This window comes from Phascolarctos cinereus, unplaced genomic scaffold (genome assembly GCF_003287225.1).
Source record: "Phascolarctos cinereus isolate Bilbo 61053 unplaced genomic scaffold, phaCin_HiC Scaffold_4;HRSCAF=312, whole genome shotgun sequence".
Lineage (NCBI taxonomy): Eukaryota > Metazoa > Chordata > Mammalia > Diprotodontia > Phascolarctidae > Phascolarctos > Phascolarctos cinereus.
The window spans coordinates 347,850,720-347,873,194 of record NW_027555847.1 but is presented as its reverse complement, the minus strand read 5'-3'; the positions used below and the strand labels follow the sequence as shown (position 1 = coordinate 347,873,194).

At 36.5% G+C, this 22,475-nt stretch overlaps 1 protein-coding gene across 2 annotated transcripts in view; it reads left to right on the top strand.

Annotated features, from left to right (window-relative positions):
- NNT (nicotinamide nucleotide transhydrogenase) overlaps positions 1-22,475 on the top strand; it is a 132,564-nt gene that overhangs the window by 13,867 nt on the left and 96,222 nt on the right. For both annotated transcript variants that reach the window (XM_020996674.2, XM_020996667.1), the window contains exons 2-6: positions 2,515-2,698; positions 5,254-5,483; positions 7,938-8,155; positions 8,839-8,926; positions 20,000-20,088. In XM_020996674.2, the coding sequence (XP_020852333.1) occupies positions 2,548-2,698; positions 5,254-5,483; positions 7,938-8,155; positions 8,839-8,926; positions 20,000-20,088 (776 nt within the window). In that variant the 5' untranslated portion in view covers positions 2,515-2,547. The remainder of the gene's footprint in view (positions 1-2,514; positions 2,699-5,253; positions 5,484-7,937; positions 8,156-8,838; positions 8,927-19,999; positions 20,089-22,475) is intronic.

The window sequence follows — 22,475 nt, the reverse complement described above, 5'->3', positions numbered from 1 at the left end:
GAGTGATAGTTAAATTATTTTAGCTCTAAGCTGTTCTTTTAATCATAGGTAAAGATAGAAATACCTGATTTTCTAAATGATAGTTATAAAACATCATAGAACAAGATTAACCAGACTTGATAAAATAATTTAGCTGGATTTACACAGTTATCTCACTACCTTTCAGTTTCTTTTAGTTCACATTTTAATAACATCTAAATTATTAAAAATTGCTTGATATAACACATAAAAGTGTACCAATTTGTAATGAGACTAGATTTTTAAAACTTGAAACATGCATATTGCTAATGTGAATGAACTAAATTATCTTTACATTGTGTTCCAATACTTGAAAAACTTTTCTTTTTGATTTGAAGAGGAAAACTCCTTCTCCTTCTTTTCTCTCCCACCCCAACCTGGCCAGGGTTGGAATTCGAGAGAAAGGAAGAGAATATTTTTCAACATAATCTTTCAATCTTACACCCAAAGCTTTGGCCAGAGCTTTAGAATGCAAAAAAGAAAGAGAATTTTTTCTCCAAAAGTTTCCAAATCTTTTACTCTCAAATCATCTATTCCTGCTATTCATGCAAACAGATTATACTGTTCTTTCCACCCATACTTTTCTTATTCCTGTATGTTTAAACTTTCTTGCCTTTTGTCAAATTATGTAACCTAAATAATGAAGTACTTTTTCTCCCATTCTCTCCCCCATCCATCCACTCCCGGGAAATGCGGCTGGTATTAGGGAGGGGGAAGGGGAGAAAGTCACTAACAGCATTTCAAAATCCAGTTGCAGCCTTTGGCTGCCTGGCAGTAAAAGATTAAACAAATCACAGACATTAATCACAGACCACCATTCACACTGACACAGACAAACATAGAAAAAAATGACAGGGAGAATCCAAAAGCGAGAAACTTGTCAGAAATTCCCTACACAAATGAAATAATACTATTTTTATTTTATTTTATCTTTTCTTTTCATGGTATTCTAAAACCAGGCAAAATCTTTCTTAAGGTTTTGGTTTTTGTAAAAGGAAACTTTTTCACTTTGTAGTGCTCCACAATGTCCACAATATAGTGCTGTGACTACATGTTTCTACTTCCCCCTGGGGATTTTTGAAATTCCTCAGGGCGGGATTTTTGAAATTCCTCATGGCACATGGTGGGAGCTTCCTTTGTTCTCACAGCTCCTAAAACTTCCTCATTCTTTGTGATTTCAGCTTGCAAGCCCATTTTTATAAGATTATAGATAGTGAAAGTACCCAGAGGAACTGGTTTTGGGCCTTTGGTGTTATAAAATTCTGTTGATTGTTCTTCCACTATTTTCCATTGTTCTAAATCTAAGTTCCCTTCTCTGGGGTGCCATGGAGATTTTATATCAATAATATCTAGAAACTCTCTTATTTTCTTAGGAGTTAGTGAGCACCCCTGTTCCCTATTTTATTACTCTAACATTCTGTTCCTTATCTGAGAGTTTACCTAGATTTTGCCCCATGGTAAGAAATCCTCTTACCTCTCCGTAGTCTTCTGCCATGGGATATGATTCGGAGACCTCTCACAAGGAGGCTGCCTGGCTGCAACAGATCTCGGGGTCTTGATGTGGGTGTCATGTCTTCTTGGTCCAGACGTTTCCGACTGTTTCATGCAGCTGTCTTACTCTCCGTATCTTCTTCACGGCAGCAGTGCAGCCCCATGTTGGGCGCCAGTTTGTTGTGCACAACTAGTTCACTTGGCTATAGAGTCTACCTAGGGGCTAGGATTCCCCAGTCACCTGATGAATCAAGACCAGCTTGATTTTCTATCTCGAATGCGCACTGATGAGCGGGAGACGAGATGGAAGCAACTCCGTTTATTTTTAGCAAAGCAGTTAATTTATATAGTAAAGTAACAGGAACTCTTTCTCAAGTTACAATGACTATAGCCCATGCTGTGCTCAAGGACAGTGCATGCATGTCCTGTGCACTTATCTGACTCCAATCCCCGAATAGACTGCTAATGACCATACAATAACTAGGGGAGTTAAAGATTGTTAAAGATCCATACAATGGAGCACCAAACCAGGCGACCTTTGCTCAAAGATCAGCACCTGAGAGGGGCCTTTGCCAGTCAGTGAGACCTCATGAACATCCTTACAGATCCCCAACAAGGTGGTACTTGGGCTGATCTTTGAAGGAATCTAGGGAATAGCTTGGGTAAAATGTTTGAGAAAATGTGAACAATAATGACACAGGATTAGAAGAGGGGAGGGAATACCTGCAGAGGTATATCCTTAAATGGGCTAAATAGACTTTGGTGAATGACTTCGGGAATCTCCATACTACTTTAACTGTTTCTGTGGGACGTGTCATCGGAGTTCCCAACAATTGACTTACAGACTAAATTCTGGCATACAACCATTTTAAAGTAGGAAGCTTCTGTGTGTGAATTTGATGTGTATCACCACATATAATGATGTTTTCTTGTGTATTTTTTGAGATATCAAAAGCAAAAAAACCCGATGATTTTTCCTCCTCTTTTTGTTGGACTCATGTGCAGTATATTGGAGGGGGTCACTACATTAAGACCAACATGGCAAGCATACTGAAAACAGTGGTGACGAGCTATTCAAGTCCTCTGCTCATTAATTTGGGATCGTTTAAGGTGCTACCTGGGAAGACAGAAGTTTTACGAACCTTTCACACCCATCAGACATTATGGTGTAAAGCACCTGTAAAACCAGGTAAAGTTCAAGTTTTATATGAATCAAAATGCGAAATAGTTTTAGAAGATTCCTGAAGAGAAGCAAATGTGATGCCAATAATATACTATCTTAAGTGGATTCTGGTTCTCTTTGTTAATCATCTTTATATACTGAGAAAGGAGTTGTCCTACCAACTTGATTCCTTTTGCCAGTAGAAAGGATCCCTTGCAGAAAAATGCAAATAATTTTCTTAGCTGATGTGGAGTGTTAAGGTGCATATATACATGTATATGTGTGTGTATGTACATGTGTATGCATATGTATAAACACATGCACATATACTTATATGTGTATGCATGTATATATGCATATGTGTCTATGTGTTGTGTGTGTGTGTGTGTGTATGTATGTATGTATATGTATGTGTAGAGAATTGGGTTCCCTTCCCCAGCTGAGATATAAGAGAAATCTGAGCATTTTCTAAACCATCCTCCTGTCAGGCTTTTGAAGATGAGAATGATCATTCCCAGTTTGCTCGATATTGCCTATTGGTATAACAGCTCAGCAGAGAGTTGCTTTTTTCCGAGTTGATTTTTCCAAGCTTCTGTAGGTCCTTATTTTTTTTCCAGAGCCTTTCTTTTTTAAGTCAAATCCTTTATCCACTGACAGCAGGGAATTGACTCTGGCTCAACATTTTGTAGTGTTCTTTCCCCAGCTTCTTCATGAAAGAGGAAGTGATCCCAGAATGCACCAGGGGAACTTTCATTTAAATAATTCCTTTGATAAAGGGATGACTATGTTTGTCAATGGAATAATCACAACTCCTTGTTACTGCCTCTGTGATTTGGCCACCACAGTCTAGCATGAACCTACTGGTAACATTGTCTGTAGAGTGAGAATTGGGTTAGGAGGGGCCCATGTTATTGAGTGAATGGGGGGTCAGAGTTGAAAAGTAGTACATCAGAAGGTTAGGCAGGCCAACTCCAAATAAATAGAGTAGTACTTCATTCCCTTGTGCTACTCAATCTAATCACTGGGGTTCTCTAGCAGCACAAAAGTAGAGTTTCATAACTTAAAGCAGACTTCTTAACCTGAGGTCCATGGGCCCCTTGGAGTCCCTGGATAGATTTCAAAGGGTCTGCAAACTTGGATGGAATAAAAAGCTATATCTTTATTTCAACATAATTTGTTTCCTTTGTAATCTTATGCAAAATATATTTTATACTTAAAAAAATTATTATGAGAAGGGATCCACAGGCTTCACCAGGGGTCTGTGATACACAAAAAAATTATCTTCTTACCTTGTGTATCTTTGATTTGAGCAAAATTGTGCCATAGTATTCTGGATTAAATAAAAGCCAGCTATATGGGTTTCTTCTTGGAAACAGATCCATTTTGAGGATAATCTAGTGTAAATCAAATGTACTAATTTATTGGAAAATTTCTGTGCTTGAGAAATTTTAGCTCCAATTCAAAAATCTTAATAAGCATAATACTTAGATATAAAAGATCTTTTTGAGTCTTATTGCTGTTTGGGCAAAATCAGTCTAATAACAATAATTTCATTTAAACTTTAAGGCACAGAGTGAAGGCAGTGAAAGGACTTGGGAAAAGAATTAGAAGGCAGAGTTCAGGAAGGCCTGAAAAGGTGAAAAAAATAAAAACAAAGCAAAACTTCTGATCCTCAGATACTTTATATATATTAATTTGCACATACATAAGAGGGAGTTGTCTTTTAGATTATCTAATGAGCAGTAGTTTAAAGTTACTTCATGTAAATCTCATGAAAATTGTATATATTTTTCAATGTGTTGTAACTCAATGATGAAGTGAAAACTTGATTAATGATGAAATTTCCTAATTAACTTTTAAAGTGAAATAATCTCAGAATTTAGATGTTTGGCTTAAAACAACTAGCCAATTCTGATTCACAATGATAATATACAAAATCCTGTTGTTAATAATAATAGTGGTTCATATACATATATATATATATATATATAAATATATGAATGTATATATATATGTATAGTGTGATAGTTACAGCATGTTTTACATATATGTCATTTGATCCTCACCACTCTGTGAATAGGTAGAGTGAATATCATTTTCTCATTTTACAGATGAAGAAATTGGGCCCTAGATAGATGAAATGATTTGTTCAAAGTCATGTAGTAAATAGTACAACTGGTTTCTACTTTCATAGTTACATCATTTTTATTACATGGAAAATAAGAAAGCATTTCTTAGCTTTGGCCCATTGTAAATCATTCCTCCTTTGGTAATATAAGATCTAGGACTTTTCATATATCCCTGATAGGAACTTGAAATTGTCATGATGTGGTAATTGTTAGTTGGAAGTTGGCATATTAAGAGTTTTCCATGACTTGAGAAAGACTACTAAGTAGAACATTTACATTATTTGGTTTAAGAAAGTACTTAGGGAAAACAGCAGCTTTTTTCGAGTGGTGGCAAATTTTTGTGTACTTTGAATAAGAAAATAGCCTTTCTCCCCAACAGAAGAAGTCTGTTATTCAATCATTTTTCTTTGTTTTTGTTGAACCAAATATGTTCTTTCTCTTTGTGTGTTACAGGAATTCCATATAAACAATTGACTGTGGGGGTCCCCAAGGAGATTTTCCAAAATGAGAAGAGGGTAGCTTTGTCACCAGCTGGTGTTCAGGCCTTGGTTAAACAGGGTTTTAATGTGGTGGTGGAGTCAGGTGCAGGTGAAGCCTCCAAGTTTTCTGATGATCACTACAGAGCTGCAGGGGCTGTAATCCAAGGGACACAGGAAGTATTAACATCTGATTTGGTTGTCAAAGTAATTACCTTTTTTCTTTTTGTTTCCGCCATTCACCTAGCATGCTGAAATAGCTCTATATCTGTGCTTTATTTGATACGAAAATGTATAACTTCTTTTAATTTAATTAAGTGGCTCCTTGCAATGGATTTCCTTCAAATTCTTATATAACTTTTATCAGGTGGTCTTCTTTTAGCTGTAAGGAATGGAGGGAACCTTCAGTGATTACTCTTATAGAAATGTGAGCTTTTGGTTTTTTTTTTAGGACGAGTAGGGAAGTTTTGCATGCCATTAGGTTCCATCTCTCTCAAATATTTAGACGAAGTATTTATGTAATTTTGGAGTGAAAAAAATGGTGCAGATTGAAGCCTGCACCTTGCTGTCTCATAATCTTTTAATAATTAAAAGACGTGATGATTTAAGGTGTGACAGCTGCTATTTATAAAGTAAGGAGTGGTTATGCCAAAGAAAGTAACAACAAGTTAAATGACAGTTTATATTGTTAATATGTCAGGAAAGAAGTATTGCAGAAGCCCTGGATTTTAGAGGGGTCAGATCATTCTAACCTCTGCATGTTACCAAATGAGAAATTGGACCTGAAGTTTAGAACCCATTAAAAATTGATGTAATAGCAATTTGTCAGACAAGCTTAAAAAAAAAGGTAAGGGAAGTAAAAACTACTTTCCTCATTAGAATACATGTAGGTTTGTGGAATTCCTTAGAAATTGTTTAAAGGTCTGAGCAAAATATACTTAAGTCATGACTGCTAATAAAGCTAGCAAAACTTAAGATTTTCTGATTCTTGATGTTGCCCTAGTTATAATTTAAAAAATTTTATACGCATCCCAATCACCAATTTAAAAGTTTAAAATTTAGAATACTTATATTTTTTTAATTATTAAGGGTGAGGGACTGAGTCTGACATTTTAGTGATTCAGGAAATTCCCTGTATCTGTGTAGGCTGGTACCTTCTTTGTACCTCACAATCTTTAGAGAGTTGCTGAGGCTAGCTAGTGTGTTAAACTCAAATAGAAACAGATCCCTTCAGGTTACATATTGGCTTAGAAGCCCACAAATTAACATTATGTATTGTATTTTTCTTTTGTTGAACATTTCCAATTATATTTTAATTTTGCTGGGCTACACAAGAATTTATTATTTCTGATAACACTGAATTTGATTCTACCAGCTCTTCAATATGTTTTTAGCCCACATGGAAATATAGCTGAAAAAAATTTCTCAGCCTTCAAATTTCTTCTAAAAAAGTAAAATTTTAGTAATAATAATAGCTAACATTTATATAGCACTTACTGTCTGTCAGGCACTGTGCCAAGTGCTTTATAATTATTATCTTATCTGATCTTCATAGCAAACCTGGGAAGCGGGTAGTATTACTATCCCTGTTTTACAGTTGTGGAAACTGAATTGACAGAGGCTGTGTATGTTGCCCAAGGTCACAAAGCTAGTAAGCGTCTGAGACTATTTGAACTCAGGTCTTCCTGATTCCAGGCCTGACATTCTATCTACTGTGCCATCTAGCTGTCTTCATTTAAATCGGGAAAGGCCTATTTTGGTAAAAGATTTAAATTAAAGGTTAGAACAAAGAATAAGAATTATAAAGAGGTTGGAAGTTATGATACTTAAAGGATGCTTTGGATGCCGCTGTAATTGAAGCATGATACAGTGTGATGTTAAAGTATTGATGGCTTGTTTTTTGTGGCAGTTCTTTTTAAACGAATAGTTCTTCTTTTCTATGCTTACCCACCCAAAGCTATTTCATTAGCTTCAAAATATAAGCTTCACATCCAAATAACTATGGATAAATATAGATTGCCATCTGAAACATATTAAATTGACTAAATCATATATGGCAGGTTTTTTATTTTTCAAAGGGAAATATTATACCATTATACCTTTCTTTCTTTTTCTCTACCCTAATTTAATTCAATATGACTATGGATCTGAATTCTGTATTCATATTTTTAAGAATACATATGGTTTTTTTCTGTTTGTGTGGAATACAGATAAACATATACAAATCTTCCTTACTTTGAATTTAACAACAGTTTATGCATGGAACCCCAGTATCTAAATTAATGTACCCTTATGACAAAATTTTCCCATGCTTTTCTGTCATTGGATCTGTAATAAAAAGATTGAAATGGAGAGAGTTGTTTGAAGCATCCTCTATTTGCTCAACAGATGTTAATTCTCTTGCCTTGAGATTATATTTTCTAATAGTTTGTTTGTGTTCTAAACATTAGAAATTAAAATAAGGCCACTAGGTAAGTTCAGACATTACCAAACAGTGGTATTTTTAAAAATATATACTTTATATAATCCCACTCAGTGACTTATTGGTGAAAGACTTGGGCTAATGCTTTAATTATGTCCTTATTGCTATTTTTTTTTATTTCATATGTAAAAGATGTGTTATGGTTTTTAATTTTAAAACTGTTGATCTTTTTTCTTCAGGTTAGAGCTCCCATGCTAAACCCTGTATTAGGCAGTCATGAGGCTGATCTTTTAAAGAAATCTGGCACGCTGATTAGTTTTATCTACCCAGCTCAAAATCCGGACTTGCTGAGTAAACTTTCTGAAAGAAAAACTACAGTTCTGGCAATGGACCAGGTTCCAAGAGTCACCATTGCTCAGGGATATGATGCTCTAAGCTCAATGGCCAACATTGCTGGGTAGGATAAATATTTATTTTAAAATTTCAGAAAAATTCAGTGTAAATGAAAGCAGAGCTGTATTATGTTTGATTTTTTTCTGTATAGTTGTTTCTTATTTTTGGCTTTTTGTAGACAGTTACAAGATTTAAATCTTGTTTCATTTTATCTTGGTAGGTAAATGATCTATATATCTTTTTCTCCTTTTATTTTGTTGAAGAAATGACTTTTTCATGTTTGCATAATTTCTGCTACAATTACCTTTTAATTTGTTTTCATTAATGGATGAATATAGATTATGTGAATAGGTACTAATACTTATTTGAAATTCATTATATATGCATATGTAATTGCTTCCTTAATTATGTTTTACTTAATTAACAAATCAGATGGAGTTTCTTAAGTGTTTGATACATCCTCATAGCATCCTTACCTCCTCACCTGGGGATGGTGCTTTAGGAACATGTTGGGTGGCAGGGGAGGACCAGGCAGAGAAAAAAGTCAGTAAGTGGGTTATCTCCACTGATAATTAAAGGTTAATTTGAAGTTCTGTCTTCAGATAAGCTCTAAAATATCTTGTGGAAATAAAGTATGAATAATTCTGATTTTAACTATAGCAATAATAGCAGCTGCTGGCATTTATATAGTGCTTCAAAATTATTAGTAGTGTATTGTTCATTTTGCATTTTGTTCCTTCCCCCCAGTTACAAGGCAGTTGTACTAGCAGCAAATCATTTTGGACGTTTTTTCACTGGCCAGATTACAGCAGCCGGAAAAGTTCCTCCAGCTAAGGTAATTAACAAAAACGCATTATTCATTAGCAAAGATGATTTCTCTGCTATTAAGGTTTTGAGAAAAAGTTTCCCTTAGTTTCAGTTTACTTAAATGGTATAAAGGCATGATTGTTTTTGAACTACTCTCCTCAATGTTCATTATACAGAATTTCCTTTAGGAAATTCTTTAATAGTTTCCCACTGATATATTCCTCTGCCTCTCCAGAGACGTGCTAAGCCTTACAGCTTAAATAAAGTTTTGCCTGGTGTGATGGTACAGAGCTAGAACACTCTACTGCTGGGGAAGCTGAGGCTGGTGGATCTCTGGAATTCAGGAATTCTGAGCTATATTAGGGCTAAAGCGGATTGTCTATATTAGATCTGTCACCAATATGAAAGCCCCTGGGAGTGAGGGGCCCACCAGCCTGTCTAAAGAGGGACAAACCAACCCAGATCAGAAAAGTCGATCAGATTGGAGGTCAGAGCTTCCCATGCCAATCATGGTGGGGTTGAGTCTATGAGTAGCTAGCTTGGGAGAGATAGGGACACCCAATCCTCATCCCCTCTCCTGTCTGTTAAACTAAACTTACTTTAAGATGGTAAGCTGTACAACTCTCTTTGTCTATTTCCCATCTACCTCTCCCCCTCACTCCCCTCTTCTTCTCCTGAGTTTCTCTTGCCTCCAGTCTCTCCTTTATCCTAGTCATTCTTTACATTGATGCCAGAGTAATCCTCCTAATACAAAGATCCAGCAATGACCTAGCAGCATAGATGGTAGTGTGCAATTTTAATTTCTCCAGTGAGCAGCGGAGTGTCAGGATTGATCAGTTATGACTGGCATCATTGTGAAAGGTGGTTTGGAGAAAGGAGAACCAGCTAGGCTTCTGTAGTAGTTAAGGTGAGGCAAGGGTAATGAGAACCTGAACCAGGTTTCAGGCAGTGTGAATGGAGTGGAGCGGAAGGAACAGATGCTGGGAGCGATTTTGAAGGTAGAAATGAAAGTGTAAGTACAACTGGCCGCTGACTGGATTGTATGGGAAGGGGTAAAAAAGGGAAAGGAAGAGGAGGTGGTCATAATCAACACTGTCAGGCGCTAGAAGAATATGAAAGAAGATAAGCACTGAGAAGAGGCCATCAGTTTTGACAGGTTGCATCCATGACCTTGGAAAAAGCAATTTTGGTGGGAAGTGAGTATTCAGAGCCTTGTTGCAGGGGGTGCAAGAATGGGCAGATAATGAGGTATAGAGGCAGTGAATATGTTTCACTATAGACAGATATAGGAGATAAGATAGTATGATAGATTGAAGGGATGGAAGGGTCAAAGAAAGGCTTTTTTCCCCCCTAAAGAGAAGGAGATGAGTGTATTGGTAGGTAAAAGGGAGAGAGCCAGTAGAGGGGAAATAAAGGAAGCAAGATCCCAAAGGAAATGGAAGGGGGGATGCCCTCAAAGGAACAAGTACAAGGGAGAATCTTGGCTAGAAGAAGGTGCCATCTCATTTTTTTGAGTCTGGAGGACAAGGAAAGAAGAAGGGAGAAGAGAGGTTAAAAGGCACTGAGGAAGCAGCATGTTGAGAGCTCAACATCAGATGATGTGAGCCTTTTCAGGAAAGTGAGATCAGGCCATATGAGAGAAAGAGGGCATGTGGAGTTGGGGAAAGAAAAGAGAAGTTCTGGGACAGTTGTTGGGGGGAATATAGCAGAAAGGAAAACATGAAATCTGTGTGAAGTGCTTTGTGCTCTTTAAGACCCTATAAATGTCTGCTACTGCCTGGGAGATGAGTAAAAGGATTACCATATAGCGGTGATGGGCCAGTTGAGGTTTGACTTCATAAATTTGAAGTGGACTCAGGCAGCATTGTTTTCATGGCTTTCTCCAGTAGCTTCATAAATCAGGAATAGGAACAGAGATGAAGACAGAGGGCAAGCTTGTATTAGATACAAACAGGTCAGGAACATAGGAAAGTGAGTGAATTTGTGAGTAAAGAGAACATCGATAAAATAGTTAACCATAGAATTGAAACTGTGAAGGGAGACAAGGGAAGCTGGAATAGAAGTAGTAGGCTGGGAGAGCAGGGAGAAATTAAGTTACTGAAGGTCACGTATCTATTATGATTATAATTATTAAAACACTAGGGCTTCCCTGTCTCACCCAGGCTAGAAGTATGGCCACTACTCACATGTCTGATCCTGATGTTGTTTGGCATAGAGCTTTATAACCTGTTCTATGTTATACATCCTGGACTAGTTTATTCCTCCTTAGGCAGCTTGATGGCCCTCCATTCCTGGGGGCTCACCATATAAGTGCTAGACTTAATGTGGACAACCAATTAGCTTTAGCTCCATTGCATCTTAGAATGATCAAACTCAAGGAAGCCACCAGGTCAGTCAGGTCAGCATCCCCCAGAAGCAGGGATTGCAGGTGTGTACCACCATATCTGCCATCATATATCTTTTTTTTGAACTATATATTTTTAAAAAATCTATTTTTTCTTATAAGATATTTTCTTTCTTTTTTAAAAAAAGTGTTCTTTTGATACCTTATTTTTACGTGCCCTAAAATTACCTCTGTATCTTTCTCCCTCCTCCTAGGGAGCCATTTTATGTAACAAAAAATTTTTAAAAACTGATAACAGTAAAAAGAAGAGGGAAAAAATTAGCATAATTAATCAACACATAAACAAATCTGAAAATATAAGCAGTGTTTCACAACATGGATCTCCTGCTTCTATAAAGGAGTAGGAGGAGGTGTTAGCTCCTATCTTTTCTTTGGGGCTATGCTTATTCTTTCTTACATGATATTTTCACTAGTAACTGGGAGAGGACTATGTTATAGTTAAAGGAACATTGGCCTGGCAGTTAGGGAGAGTTAGATTCTTATCTTGCTTTTTCTGCTAAGTAGCCTCTGCTACTAAGTGAATACATGTGATCATGCGTTAGGGCTTAAACTGTGGGCTTCAGGCTCAGCAAAATGAGAGTGTTGGACTACAAGAATTTCCAGTTCTAGAATTCTATGATTCTGAATTATCATCTGGTCCATGTAACTGTTAGGTGCATGTCCTTGTGGAGGACCATGATTTTGTTTTTAGGGTCATCCCTAGATTTATGGGGTAGGGAGGGTGGCGAGACACAAGTTGGTGAAACAGGCCTAGAATTATTCAGCATTTGGGTAGACTAGCGACTACCTTATTACTCCACCATCTGGGGATTACTTAGCTTGGAAATGAAAAGTTGGAAATGTGATCTGATAATGGTGAGTAGTTCTATTTTTCCATTGAGACCAAAACAATATTAAAAGTGTTTAGCTGAAGCATGAGGGATTTAAGTAAGATGCAAAAAAAAAAAATTCCTAACAGAGAAGAAAGTTAGATACTCAAAGTTACCAAAGAAGACAGGGTTGTCTTCAAGCCTGATTTCCTTTACAAATAGGAGTAATTCTCATCTGTTGAGGTTGGTCTTAAATGTAATCCTTTCTACAGTCCAGGAATTGACCAGATAACTTTTCTAGATATTTGTGCAGCTGCCCCCTACTTCCTTTGTTATTTCTGGATGCCATTGCCCAGGATGACTAGGATTGAGGAAGTTATTGACATTTGTGGGTTGTTGTATGTTTATAAGCATCATTAATTCTATGAATGCCAGATACTTCCTGGGGAACTTTGTGTTGCCTTTAATTGGACTATATACCCTACCAGGTTTTCTTTACAACAGTGCTCAGGGAAATTACTTTCTAAGGTTCATGGAACATTGTTTCTGCTTGTGTCTGGGAGAATAGATAGGATCTTTCATAAGAGGAATTATAAATTCTTGTGATCTCTTAATTATACCCCTCAGGAGTCAAGCAGTTGCCATTGGTTTAGGCTTTAGGGGCATATTTAGTTCAGTACTGTGGTAATACCAACACTGTATATTTGAGGTAGGCAGTGAGGAGACACCTTACTAAAGTTATACTCATATCAAATGTCTTAATATTCTTTGAACTTACAGGGGCAACTAGGTGGCTCAGTGGATAGAGCACTAGGCTTGGAATCAGGAAGACTCATCTTCCTGAGTTCAAATGTGGCCTCAAACACTTATTAGCTGTGTGACCCTGGGCAAGTCACTTAACCCTGTTTGCCTCAGTTCAGTTTGCCTGGAGAAGGAAATGGCAAACCACTCCAGTATCTTGGCCAAGGAAAACCCTAGTGGACAATGTTGCCCTCTTCAGAATTTCTGTCCTGATCTTCACCCTTCTCATAATATGAATCTATGGTACGTTTCTTTTTACTCATGCTGTTTCTTTATTCCCTGGTCTTTAAAGAGATTGAGCTCTCCTGCTGGGGAACAGAGGGCACTGACCCAACCTTCTTGTGTTGGGAGCCTAGGTCTTGGTCACTGGCTTTGTGTGCTGGGGCCTCTTATGTTGGCAATTGGAGGCTGTAGGGTTCTGGCAGCTTACCTCGTCTTGGGCTGCGATCAGCAAGGCTGGAACTTTCAGGCAATTCTAGGGTTGCCTGCTTTTCCTTTCCTTTAGCTCCTTTTAGATGGGTGCCACAGGGTGTTTATCTGCCTGGGGCCCCCTGCAGTGTTGTCTTCCTTGTTTTTGCTAATGCACTGGGAGATTCCTTTGAGGTAGAGTGCCGTGGCACCCGGTGGTTTTCTGAGCTGGTTTCTACCAGTTCCCCCACCCTCACTGAGGCACTTGGAAGTCCAGGTGTTGGTGTTTGCCTATTCTACCACCTGGGCTTTAGTATCTCTTCCTGGTTGACAGTTGGAAGCTGTAGGGTTCTGACAGCTTACCTGGTGTTGGGTTGGAATCAGCAAGGCTGGGACTTTAGGAAGACTTTAGTTTGCTTTCTTCAGCTCCTTTCAGATGGGTGCTGCAGGGTGCTTATCTGCCTGGGGCCTTTTGTAGTGCTGCTTCCCTTATTTTTGCTGAGGCACTGGGAGACCCATTTGCCAGGCTGCTGCACTGCTGCTCCCTGTCTTTCTTCTAGTTTAGTTGTTCCGGGGTTTTTTTATGGGGTGATATTTTCTGGGTTTTCAGAGGTTGATAGGAGAGAGTGAGAGCAACTACCTTTTTACTGTGCCATCTTGGCTTCCAGAAGTGGAAGTTTGCAACATCAAAGGGAATATGAACTGGTCTGAGGCTCAAAAAGCCTTCTTAGAAGAGCTCAAGAAGGATTTTGAAAGTCAAATGAGAGAGGTGGAAGAGTCCTTAAAAAATACAATTGGAAAAAAAAGTACACTGAAGAAAACAAGTCCCTAAAAGACACAATTGGCCAACTGAAGAAGGAAGTACAAAAACTAACAGAAGAAAACAATCTATTAAAAACTAGAATTGGACAAATAGAAAGTAATGACTCTATGAGAGAGCAAGAATCAGTCAAACAGAAACAAAAAAATGAAAAAATAGATGAAAATGTAAAATACCTCATCAGTAAAACAACCGACCTGGAAAATCGATTCAGGAGAGACAATTTAAAAATTATTGGACTACCTGAAAATCACGATGGAAAAAAGAGCCTGGACAGTATCTTTCAGGAAATCATAAAGGAAAACTGCCCTGAAGTCCTAGAAGAAAGGAAAATAACAATAGAAAGAATCCACCACTCACCACCTGAAAGAGATCCCAAATTGACAACACCAAGGAATATAATAGCAAAATTCCAAAATTACCAGATGAAAGAGAAGGTGCTGCAAGCAGCCAGAAAGAAACAATTTAAATATCATGGAACCACAGTCAGGATTACACAGGACCTTGCAGCTTCTACATTAAAAGACGCAGGGCATGGAACATGATACATAAGGCAAAGGAGCTTGGAATGCAGCCAAGGATCAACTACCCAGCAAAAATGAGCATCATTTTTCAAGGGAGGAGATGGATATTCAACAAAATAGGGACTTCCAAACTTTCCTGATAAAAAGACCAGAGCTCAACAAAAAATTTGATCTTCAAGTACAGACTCAAGAAGACTTAAAAAGGTAAATGGGACAGAAAGATACAATATGTTGTTAATAAGGGGGACTGTTTAACCCCTACAAGGGAAGATGACATTGCAACCTTGAGAACTGTATTGTTATTACACCATGTTAAAGGAGTATACATAAAGAGGGTGGATATTAGTTGACTTTGATGTAATGATAAAAAAAATCTAATCAAGTGGGTTAAATGGATCCAAATAAGTGGATCAATCTGATCTTAGAAAATGTACTGAAAGGAGGAGGCAGACAAGGGTAAATTACATTACAGGAAAAGACACAAAATCCTATTACAGCAGAGGGAAAGGGAGGGGGGAGCATTGTTTGAACCTTACTCTCATCAGATTTGGCTCAAGAAGGGCATAACATAATCAGTTAGGTATAGAAATCTAACTTGCCCTATAGGCAGTAGGAAAAGGGAAAGAAAAGGGAGGGGGAAGAAGGGAGGGAAGAAGCAGTAAGTAAAGGGAAGAAAAGGGAAAGGGATAATAGAAGGGAGAAGGGACTGAAGGAGGAGGTGGTCAAAAGCAAAACACTAGTGGGGAGGGAAAGGAGAAAGAAAAGCATAAATGGGGGAAAAAGGATGGAGAAAAAGACACAGATAGTAATCATAACTGTGAATGTGAATGGGATGAACTCTCCCATAAAACAGAAAGGATTGCAGAATGGATTAAAAACCATAATCCTACAATATGTTGTTTACAGGAAACACATTTGAAAAAGAGTGACACATACAGGGTAAAGGTAAAAGGCTGGAGCAGAATATATTATGCTTCAGCTGAAGTAAAAAAAGCAGGGGTAGCAATCCTGATCTCAGACAAAGCAAAAGCAAAAATAGATCTAATCAAAAGAGATAAGGAAGGAAACTACATCCTGCTAAAAGGCACCATAGACAATGAAGTAATATCATTACTAAACATATATGCACCAAATGGTATAGCATCCAAATTCTTAGAGGAGAAGTTCAGGGAGTTACAGGAAGAAATAGACAGCAAAACTATACTAGTGGGGGACCTGCCTCCCCCTCTCTGCACTAGATAAATCTAACCACAAAATAAACAAGAAAGAAGTTAAGGAGGTGAATAGAACATTAGAAAAGTTAGGTATGATAGACCTCTGGAGAAAACTGAATGGGGATAGAAAGGAATATACTTTTTTCTCAGCAGTACATGGCACATACACAAAAATTGACCATGTACTAGGGCATAAAAACCTCACAATCCAATGCAGAAAGGCAGAAATATTAAATGCATCCTTTTCAGATCATGATGCAATAAAAATTATATGTAATAAAGGGCCATGGAAAGATAGACTAAAAAATAATTGGAAACTAAATAATCTAATCCTAAAAAATGATTGGGTCAAACAACAAATCATAGAAACAATCAATAATTTCATTCAAGAGAATGACAATAATGAGACAACATACCAAAACTTATGGGATGCAGAAAGCAGTTCTTAGGGGAAGTTTTATATCTCTAAATGCTTACATAAATAAAATAGAAAAAGAGGAGATAATGAATTGGGCATACAACTAAAAAAACTAGAAAAAGAACAATTAAAAATCCTCAACTAAACACAAATTAGAAATATTGAAAACCAAAGGAAAAATTAAAAAATTGAAATTAAGAAAACTATTGAACTAAATAAAACTAAGAGCTGGTTTTATGAAAAAACCAATAAAATAGATAAACCTTTGGTTAATTTAATTAAAAAAAGAAAGAAGAAAACCAAATTACTAGTATCAAGAATGAAAAGGGTGAAGCTACCACCAAGGAAGAGGAAATTAAAACAATAATTAGGAATTATTTTGCCCAACTATATGCCAACAAATTTGACAATCTTAGTGAAATGGATACATATTTACAAAAATATAAATTGCCCAGATTAACGAAGAGGAAGTAAAATACTTAAATAACCCCATCTCAGAAAAAGAAATTGAACAAGCCATTGATGAACTCCCTAGGAAAAAATCTCCAGGGCCAGATGGATTTACATGCGAATTCTATCAAACATTTAAAGAACAATTAATTCCAATACTATATAGACTATTTGGGAAAATAGGTGAAGAAGGAGTCTTACCAAATTCTTTTTATGATACAAATATGGTGTTGATACCTAAACCAGGAAGAGTCAAAATAGAGAAAGAAAATTATAGACCAATTTCTCTAATGAATATAGATGCAAAAATTTTAAACAAAATACTAGCAAATAGATTGCAGCAACTTATCACAAGAATAATACACTATGACCAGGTAGGATTTATACCAGGAATGCAGGGTTGGTTCAATATTAGGAAAACTATCAGCATCATTGAGCATATCAACACAAAACCAACAGAAACCACATGATCATCTCAATAGATGCAGAAAAAGCTTTTGAAAAATACAACACCCATTCCTATTAAAAACACTAGAAAGCATAGGTATAAATGGAGTCTTCCTTAAAATAATAAATAGCAGCTATCTAAAACCTTCAGCAAGCATTATATGTAATGGGGACAGGCTAGAAGCATTTCCAATAAGATCAGGGGTGAAACAAGGATGTCCATTATCACCACTGTTATTCAATATTGTACTGGAAATTAGCTTTAGCAATAAGAGAAGAAAAAGAAATTGAAGGCATTAGAATAGGCAAAGAAGAAACAAAGCTATCACTCTTTGCAGATGACATGATGATATACTTAGAGAATCAAGTAAAAAACTACTTGAAATAATAAACAACTTTAGCAAAGTTGCAGGCTATAAAATAAACCCACATAAATCATCAGCATTTCTATATATTACCAACAAAGCCCAACAGCAAGAGATAGAAAGAGAAATCCCATTTAAACTTACTGTAGACATTATAAAATATTTAGGAGTCTACCTCCGAAACAAACCCAGGAACTCTATGAACACAATTACAAAACACTTTTCACACAAATAAAATCAGATCTAAATAATTGGAAAAACATCAGTTGCTCATGGGTAGGGAGCTAATATAATAAAAATGACAATCCTACCTAAGCTAATTTACTTATTCAGTGCCATACCAATCAAACTACCAAAAATTATTTTATAGAGTTAAAAAAATAAACAAGATTCATTTGGAAAAACAAAAGGTCCAGAATATCAAAGGAACTAATGAAAAGAAATGCAGGGGAAGGTGGCCTAGCAATTCCAGATCTTAAATTGTATTATAAAGCAGCAATCATCAAAACTGCTTGGTACTGGCTAAGAAATAGGGAGGTGGATCAGTGGAATAGGTTAAATATGCAAGACACAGTAGTCAATGACTATAGTAATCTATTATTTGATAAACCCAAAGACCCCAGCTTCTGGGATAAGAACCCACTCTTTGAAAAAAACTGCTGGGAAAACTGGAAAAGAGTATGGCAGAAACTAGGCATAGACCCAAATCTCACACCATATACCAAAATAAAGTCAAAATGGGTTCATGACTTAGATATAAAGGCTGATACCATAAGTAAACTGGGAGAACAAGGAATAGTTTACCTATCAGATCTATGGAGAACAGAAGAATTCATGACCAAACAGGAGATAGAGAACATTATGAAAAGCAAAATGGATAATTTTGATTACATTAAATTGAAAAGTTTTTGCACAAACAAAGCCAATGCAACTAAGATTAGAAGGAAGGTAGAAAATTGGGAAAGAATTTTTACAACCAGTCTCTCTGATAAAGGCCTCATTTCTAAAATATATAGAGAATTAAGACAAATTTATAAGAACACAAGCCATTCCCCAGTTGATAAATGGTCAAAGGATATGAACAGACAGTTCTCAGATGAAGAAATTAAAGCCATCTATAGTCATATGAAAAAATGCTCTAAATATTGATTAGAGAAATGCAAATCAAAACAACTCTGAGGTACCACATCACACCTATCAGATTGGCCAACATGACAAAACAGGAAAATGATAAATGTTGGAGAAGATGTGGGAAAATTGGAACACTACATTGTTGGTGGAGTTGTGAAATGATCCAACCATTTTGGAGAACAATTTGGAACTATGCCCAAAGGGCTAAAAATGTGCATACCCTTTGATCCAGCAAATAGCACTTCTAGGGCTATATCCCAAAGAGATCAAACAAATGGGAAAAGGACCCACATGTACAAAAATATTCATAGCAGCTCTTTTTGTGGTGGCAAAGAATTGGAAATTGAGAGGATGCCCATCAATTGGGGAATGGCTGAGCAAGTATATGAATGTAATGGAATACTATTGTGCTATAAGAAATGATGAACAGGCTGACTTCAGAAAAACCTGGAAAGACTTATATGGTCTGATGCTGAGTGAAGTGAGCAGAACCAAGAGACTTTGTACACAATAACAGCCACATGTTTGATGACTAATATTGTTAAACTGAACCCTTCTCAGCATTACAAGGATCTAAGACATCTCCAGAGGCCTGGATGGAAAATGCTGTCCACATCCAAAGAAAGAACTATGGAAGTTGAATGCTATCATTTTTTCCTTCTGTTGAGTTTTGTTTCTCTTTCTGATGGTTCCTCCTATTGGTTTTAATTTTTACTTACAACTTCACTAATGTGAAAATATGTTTAATAGGAATGTAAATGTAAGCCTATATCAGATTGTGCCTTCTTGGGGAGGGTGGTGGGGAGGAAGGGGGAGAAAAATTTTCAACTCAAAAGCATATGGAAGTGATTGTTGATAAATCAAAATAAATTAATAAAATAAAAAAAAAAGAAAAACCAGTGGGGTCATGAATTAAAGTTGGACACGCCTGAAAGACTGAACAACAACAAAATTCCTTGAACTTAGGAAATGTTGGAATTTGAATTAGGAGAGGTAACTAAGATGTGTATAACTGAGATTTTTGTGAAAGTAGCTTTTATGAGGTAGGAACAATTTGTTAATTTTTAGATGCCTTATAATAGCAATATTGCAGTAGTTTATAGATTAGTCTGAATGGAGACAAGTAGTTGGTTAAACAAGAAGTTTGTATTTTGCAAACCAGTTTAAAGAAATAAAGTTGATTTAACTACCTCATAGAGAATAGCCAGGCTAATGCAGTTCCATTTGCAGCTCCATGCAGTTCCAATAATCTTTCAAACACTTTGATAATGAATTTTGTTTAAAATAACGGATTACACTTCCCAATCTAGATTCTTATCATTGGTGGTGGAGTTGCTGGGCTCGCTTCTGCTGGAGCAGCGAAGGCTATGGGTGCAATTGTTCGAGGGTTTGATACCAGGTGAGTATTTCACTAGTGATTCTGTTAAGAGGACAGGCTTTTATTTCATTTAACTATTAGAATACTTTGTTTTTGTATAATATCTGATTGCCTAGTAAATTGAAAAATTTTCTTTTTTTATAAAATAGTGTATTGAAAACTTTTTCCTCCTAAGGTACTTATACTCAAATAGATTTGGGTTCTCATAAATTTTGTCGTTCCTTTCAGTAATTCACATTGCAACCCATCCATACGTGCCTGTCCTCTGTTACTCTTGTCTGTATCTTCATAAAAATTTACCACAGAGGGTCCGCCCAATGTGTTGGAGATCTCCTTCATTTTTTTCATACGTTGCAAGGGCAACTCGTGTGTGTATTTATGTATCCATATGTACATATATGTGTACATAATTTTATTATATATTAGAAAATAAATGTTGCTATCTAAAGGTTTTGAAAAGATCTCCTGGAAAAATATAAGCAGTTTCAATAAGGAACACCCAATATACAATATTAGTAGTTGAAAATCAAAAACAACCAACCGTCCCCCATTGTCTTCTTTTCCAAATCCCAGACCTTATAAAGTTGGCTTTATGTAGATTGATAATGGGACCAGAGTTGTATGAAATCTCAGAATTTCACAGTTGTAAGTGAGCTCAGTGACTGTGAATTCCCTAAATAATACCTTCTACAACAAAACTGGAAAGCAGTAATCCAGTACAATGCTTCTTAAACTGGGGTCATGACCCATAGTTTAAGAAGCGCTGAAGGGGTTGTGACTTGAGCCTCGGGTTGCCCAGGGTCACACAGGCTGTCACAAGTTGTTAATAACCTAAGAAGATTGGCAGCCAAGTCTTCTGGTTCTCAGGCAAGTGTACTTTCCTCTACCCAACGATGTTAGGCCCAGCTTACGGCTTTTCTTTTTCAAGCTAAAACCTTCTGATGATCTTCAATCATATGTGTTGTCTCCCCTGTTAGAAAGTGAGCTAGAGAAGAGGCTGTCTTGCTTTTTTATTTATATCCCCAGAACTTAGCAGAATGCATTACAGATAGTACATGTTTATAACCTAGTGTCTCTTTGTTCATTTGTCTGCTGGTGATGTGGCTTCCTGTTACCATCCTATTTACTCCTCTGGTCACTCTTTAGCTTGTCAATGCCATTTCAAAAATGTCCCCACATCTGAACATGGTATTCTAGGATGTGATTTGACTAGGGTGGTGGAATAAAATGATGAACATCTCTCATTCAGGAAACATGGAGCAATACTACAAGAGGAAAGCAGTTTCTAAACTTTAAGGCACCATATAAATGTTGGCAATCATTATCATCTTCTTTGTTCTATAAACTATAGTTTTAATGTGCCAGAGGTGCATTGGCTTTTTTTTTTTTTTTGGTAAGCCACTTCATACTTTTCTCTCATATTGACCTTGAGTCAGCTTCCTAAGGTCTTTGTCATGTGAACAGGCATCTAGCCACATCTTCCTCATTCCATTCTTGTGCGCTCGATATTTTTAACCTAAGTGGAGGACTTTATATTTGTCCCTATTAAATTTCATCTTGTTAGATTTTGTTCCATCATTCAGGCCTGTAGTGTGTTGTCTTTGTATGCAGATCTTGTTATTCACCATTCTCTGTCTGTTTTCTTTTGCCCCAGATAGATGCTTATTTCCTGGAACACTGTTAAAGATGAAAAACTCATTTAAGAAATTTTCTGTTGTAGGTACTGGGTTTTATAAAGCACATGGACTTAAAGCAATGTTGATATTTGTGTTTGAATCATTTAAAAAATGGATAAATATCATTCAGATTAAACTTCACTAGCATTAAGGTGACAATTGCTGCTGCATTCATTTGAGGTAGGATAGCCAAGAAATAGAGTTGGAGAGAATTATCAAACTGAGAGCCAGGGATTTTCCCCAAAAAGTAGTTTGTACCTGGTTTCTCTGAGTTCATATACTGGGGATTGTTCACAGAAGTGTTGTGGCTAATAAGAAGTCAGCTAGTTAAAGTGGACAAATAAGCCATTTAGGCTCAGATCAAATATAACTGAAATTATGCATATACTATTTCCCTTTTACAGCTCATCCTTAAAGTTTTATAAGCATTACTGATTTTCTCCAGAACCTCCAGATTAAAAATTCCTTCAAAATAAATTTTAAAAAGTTTTGAAAAGGTATATAACTATATTAATATAATTTTATTCTAATAATTACTCTAATAAAAATTTATATAACATGTAATTATATAATTATAAATACTAGTGTATGTACTTTAAAGTTTACAAAACACTTTATGTACATTATTTCATTTGATTTTCATAACAACCCTGTAAGATGGATATCACAGGTATTTACCCCCATTTTACAGATGAGGAAATGAAGATTCAGAGAATTTAGATTATGTGGTCA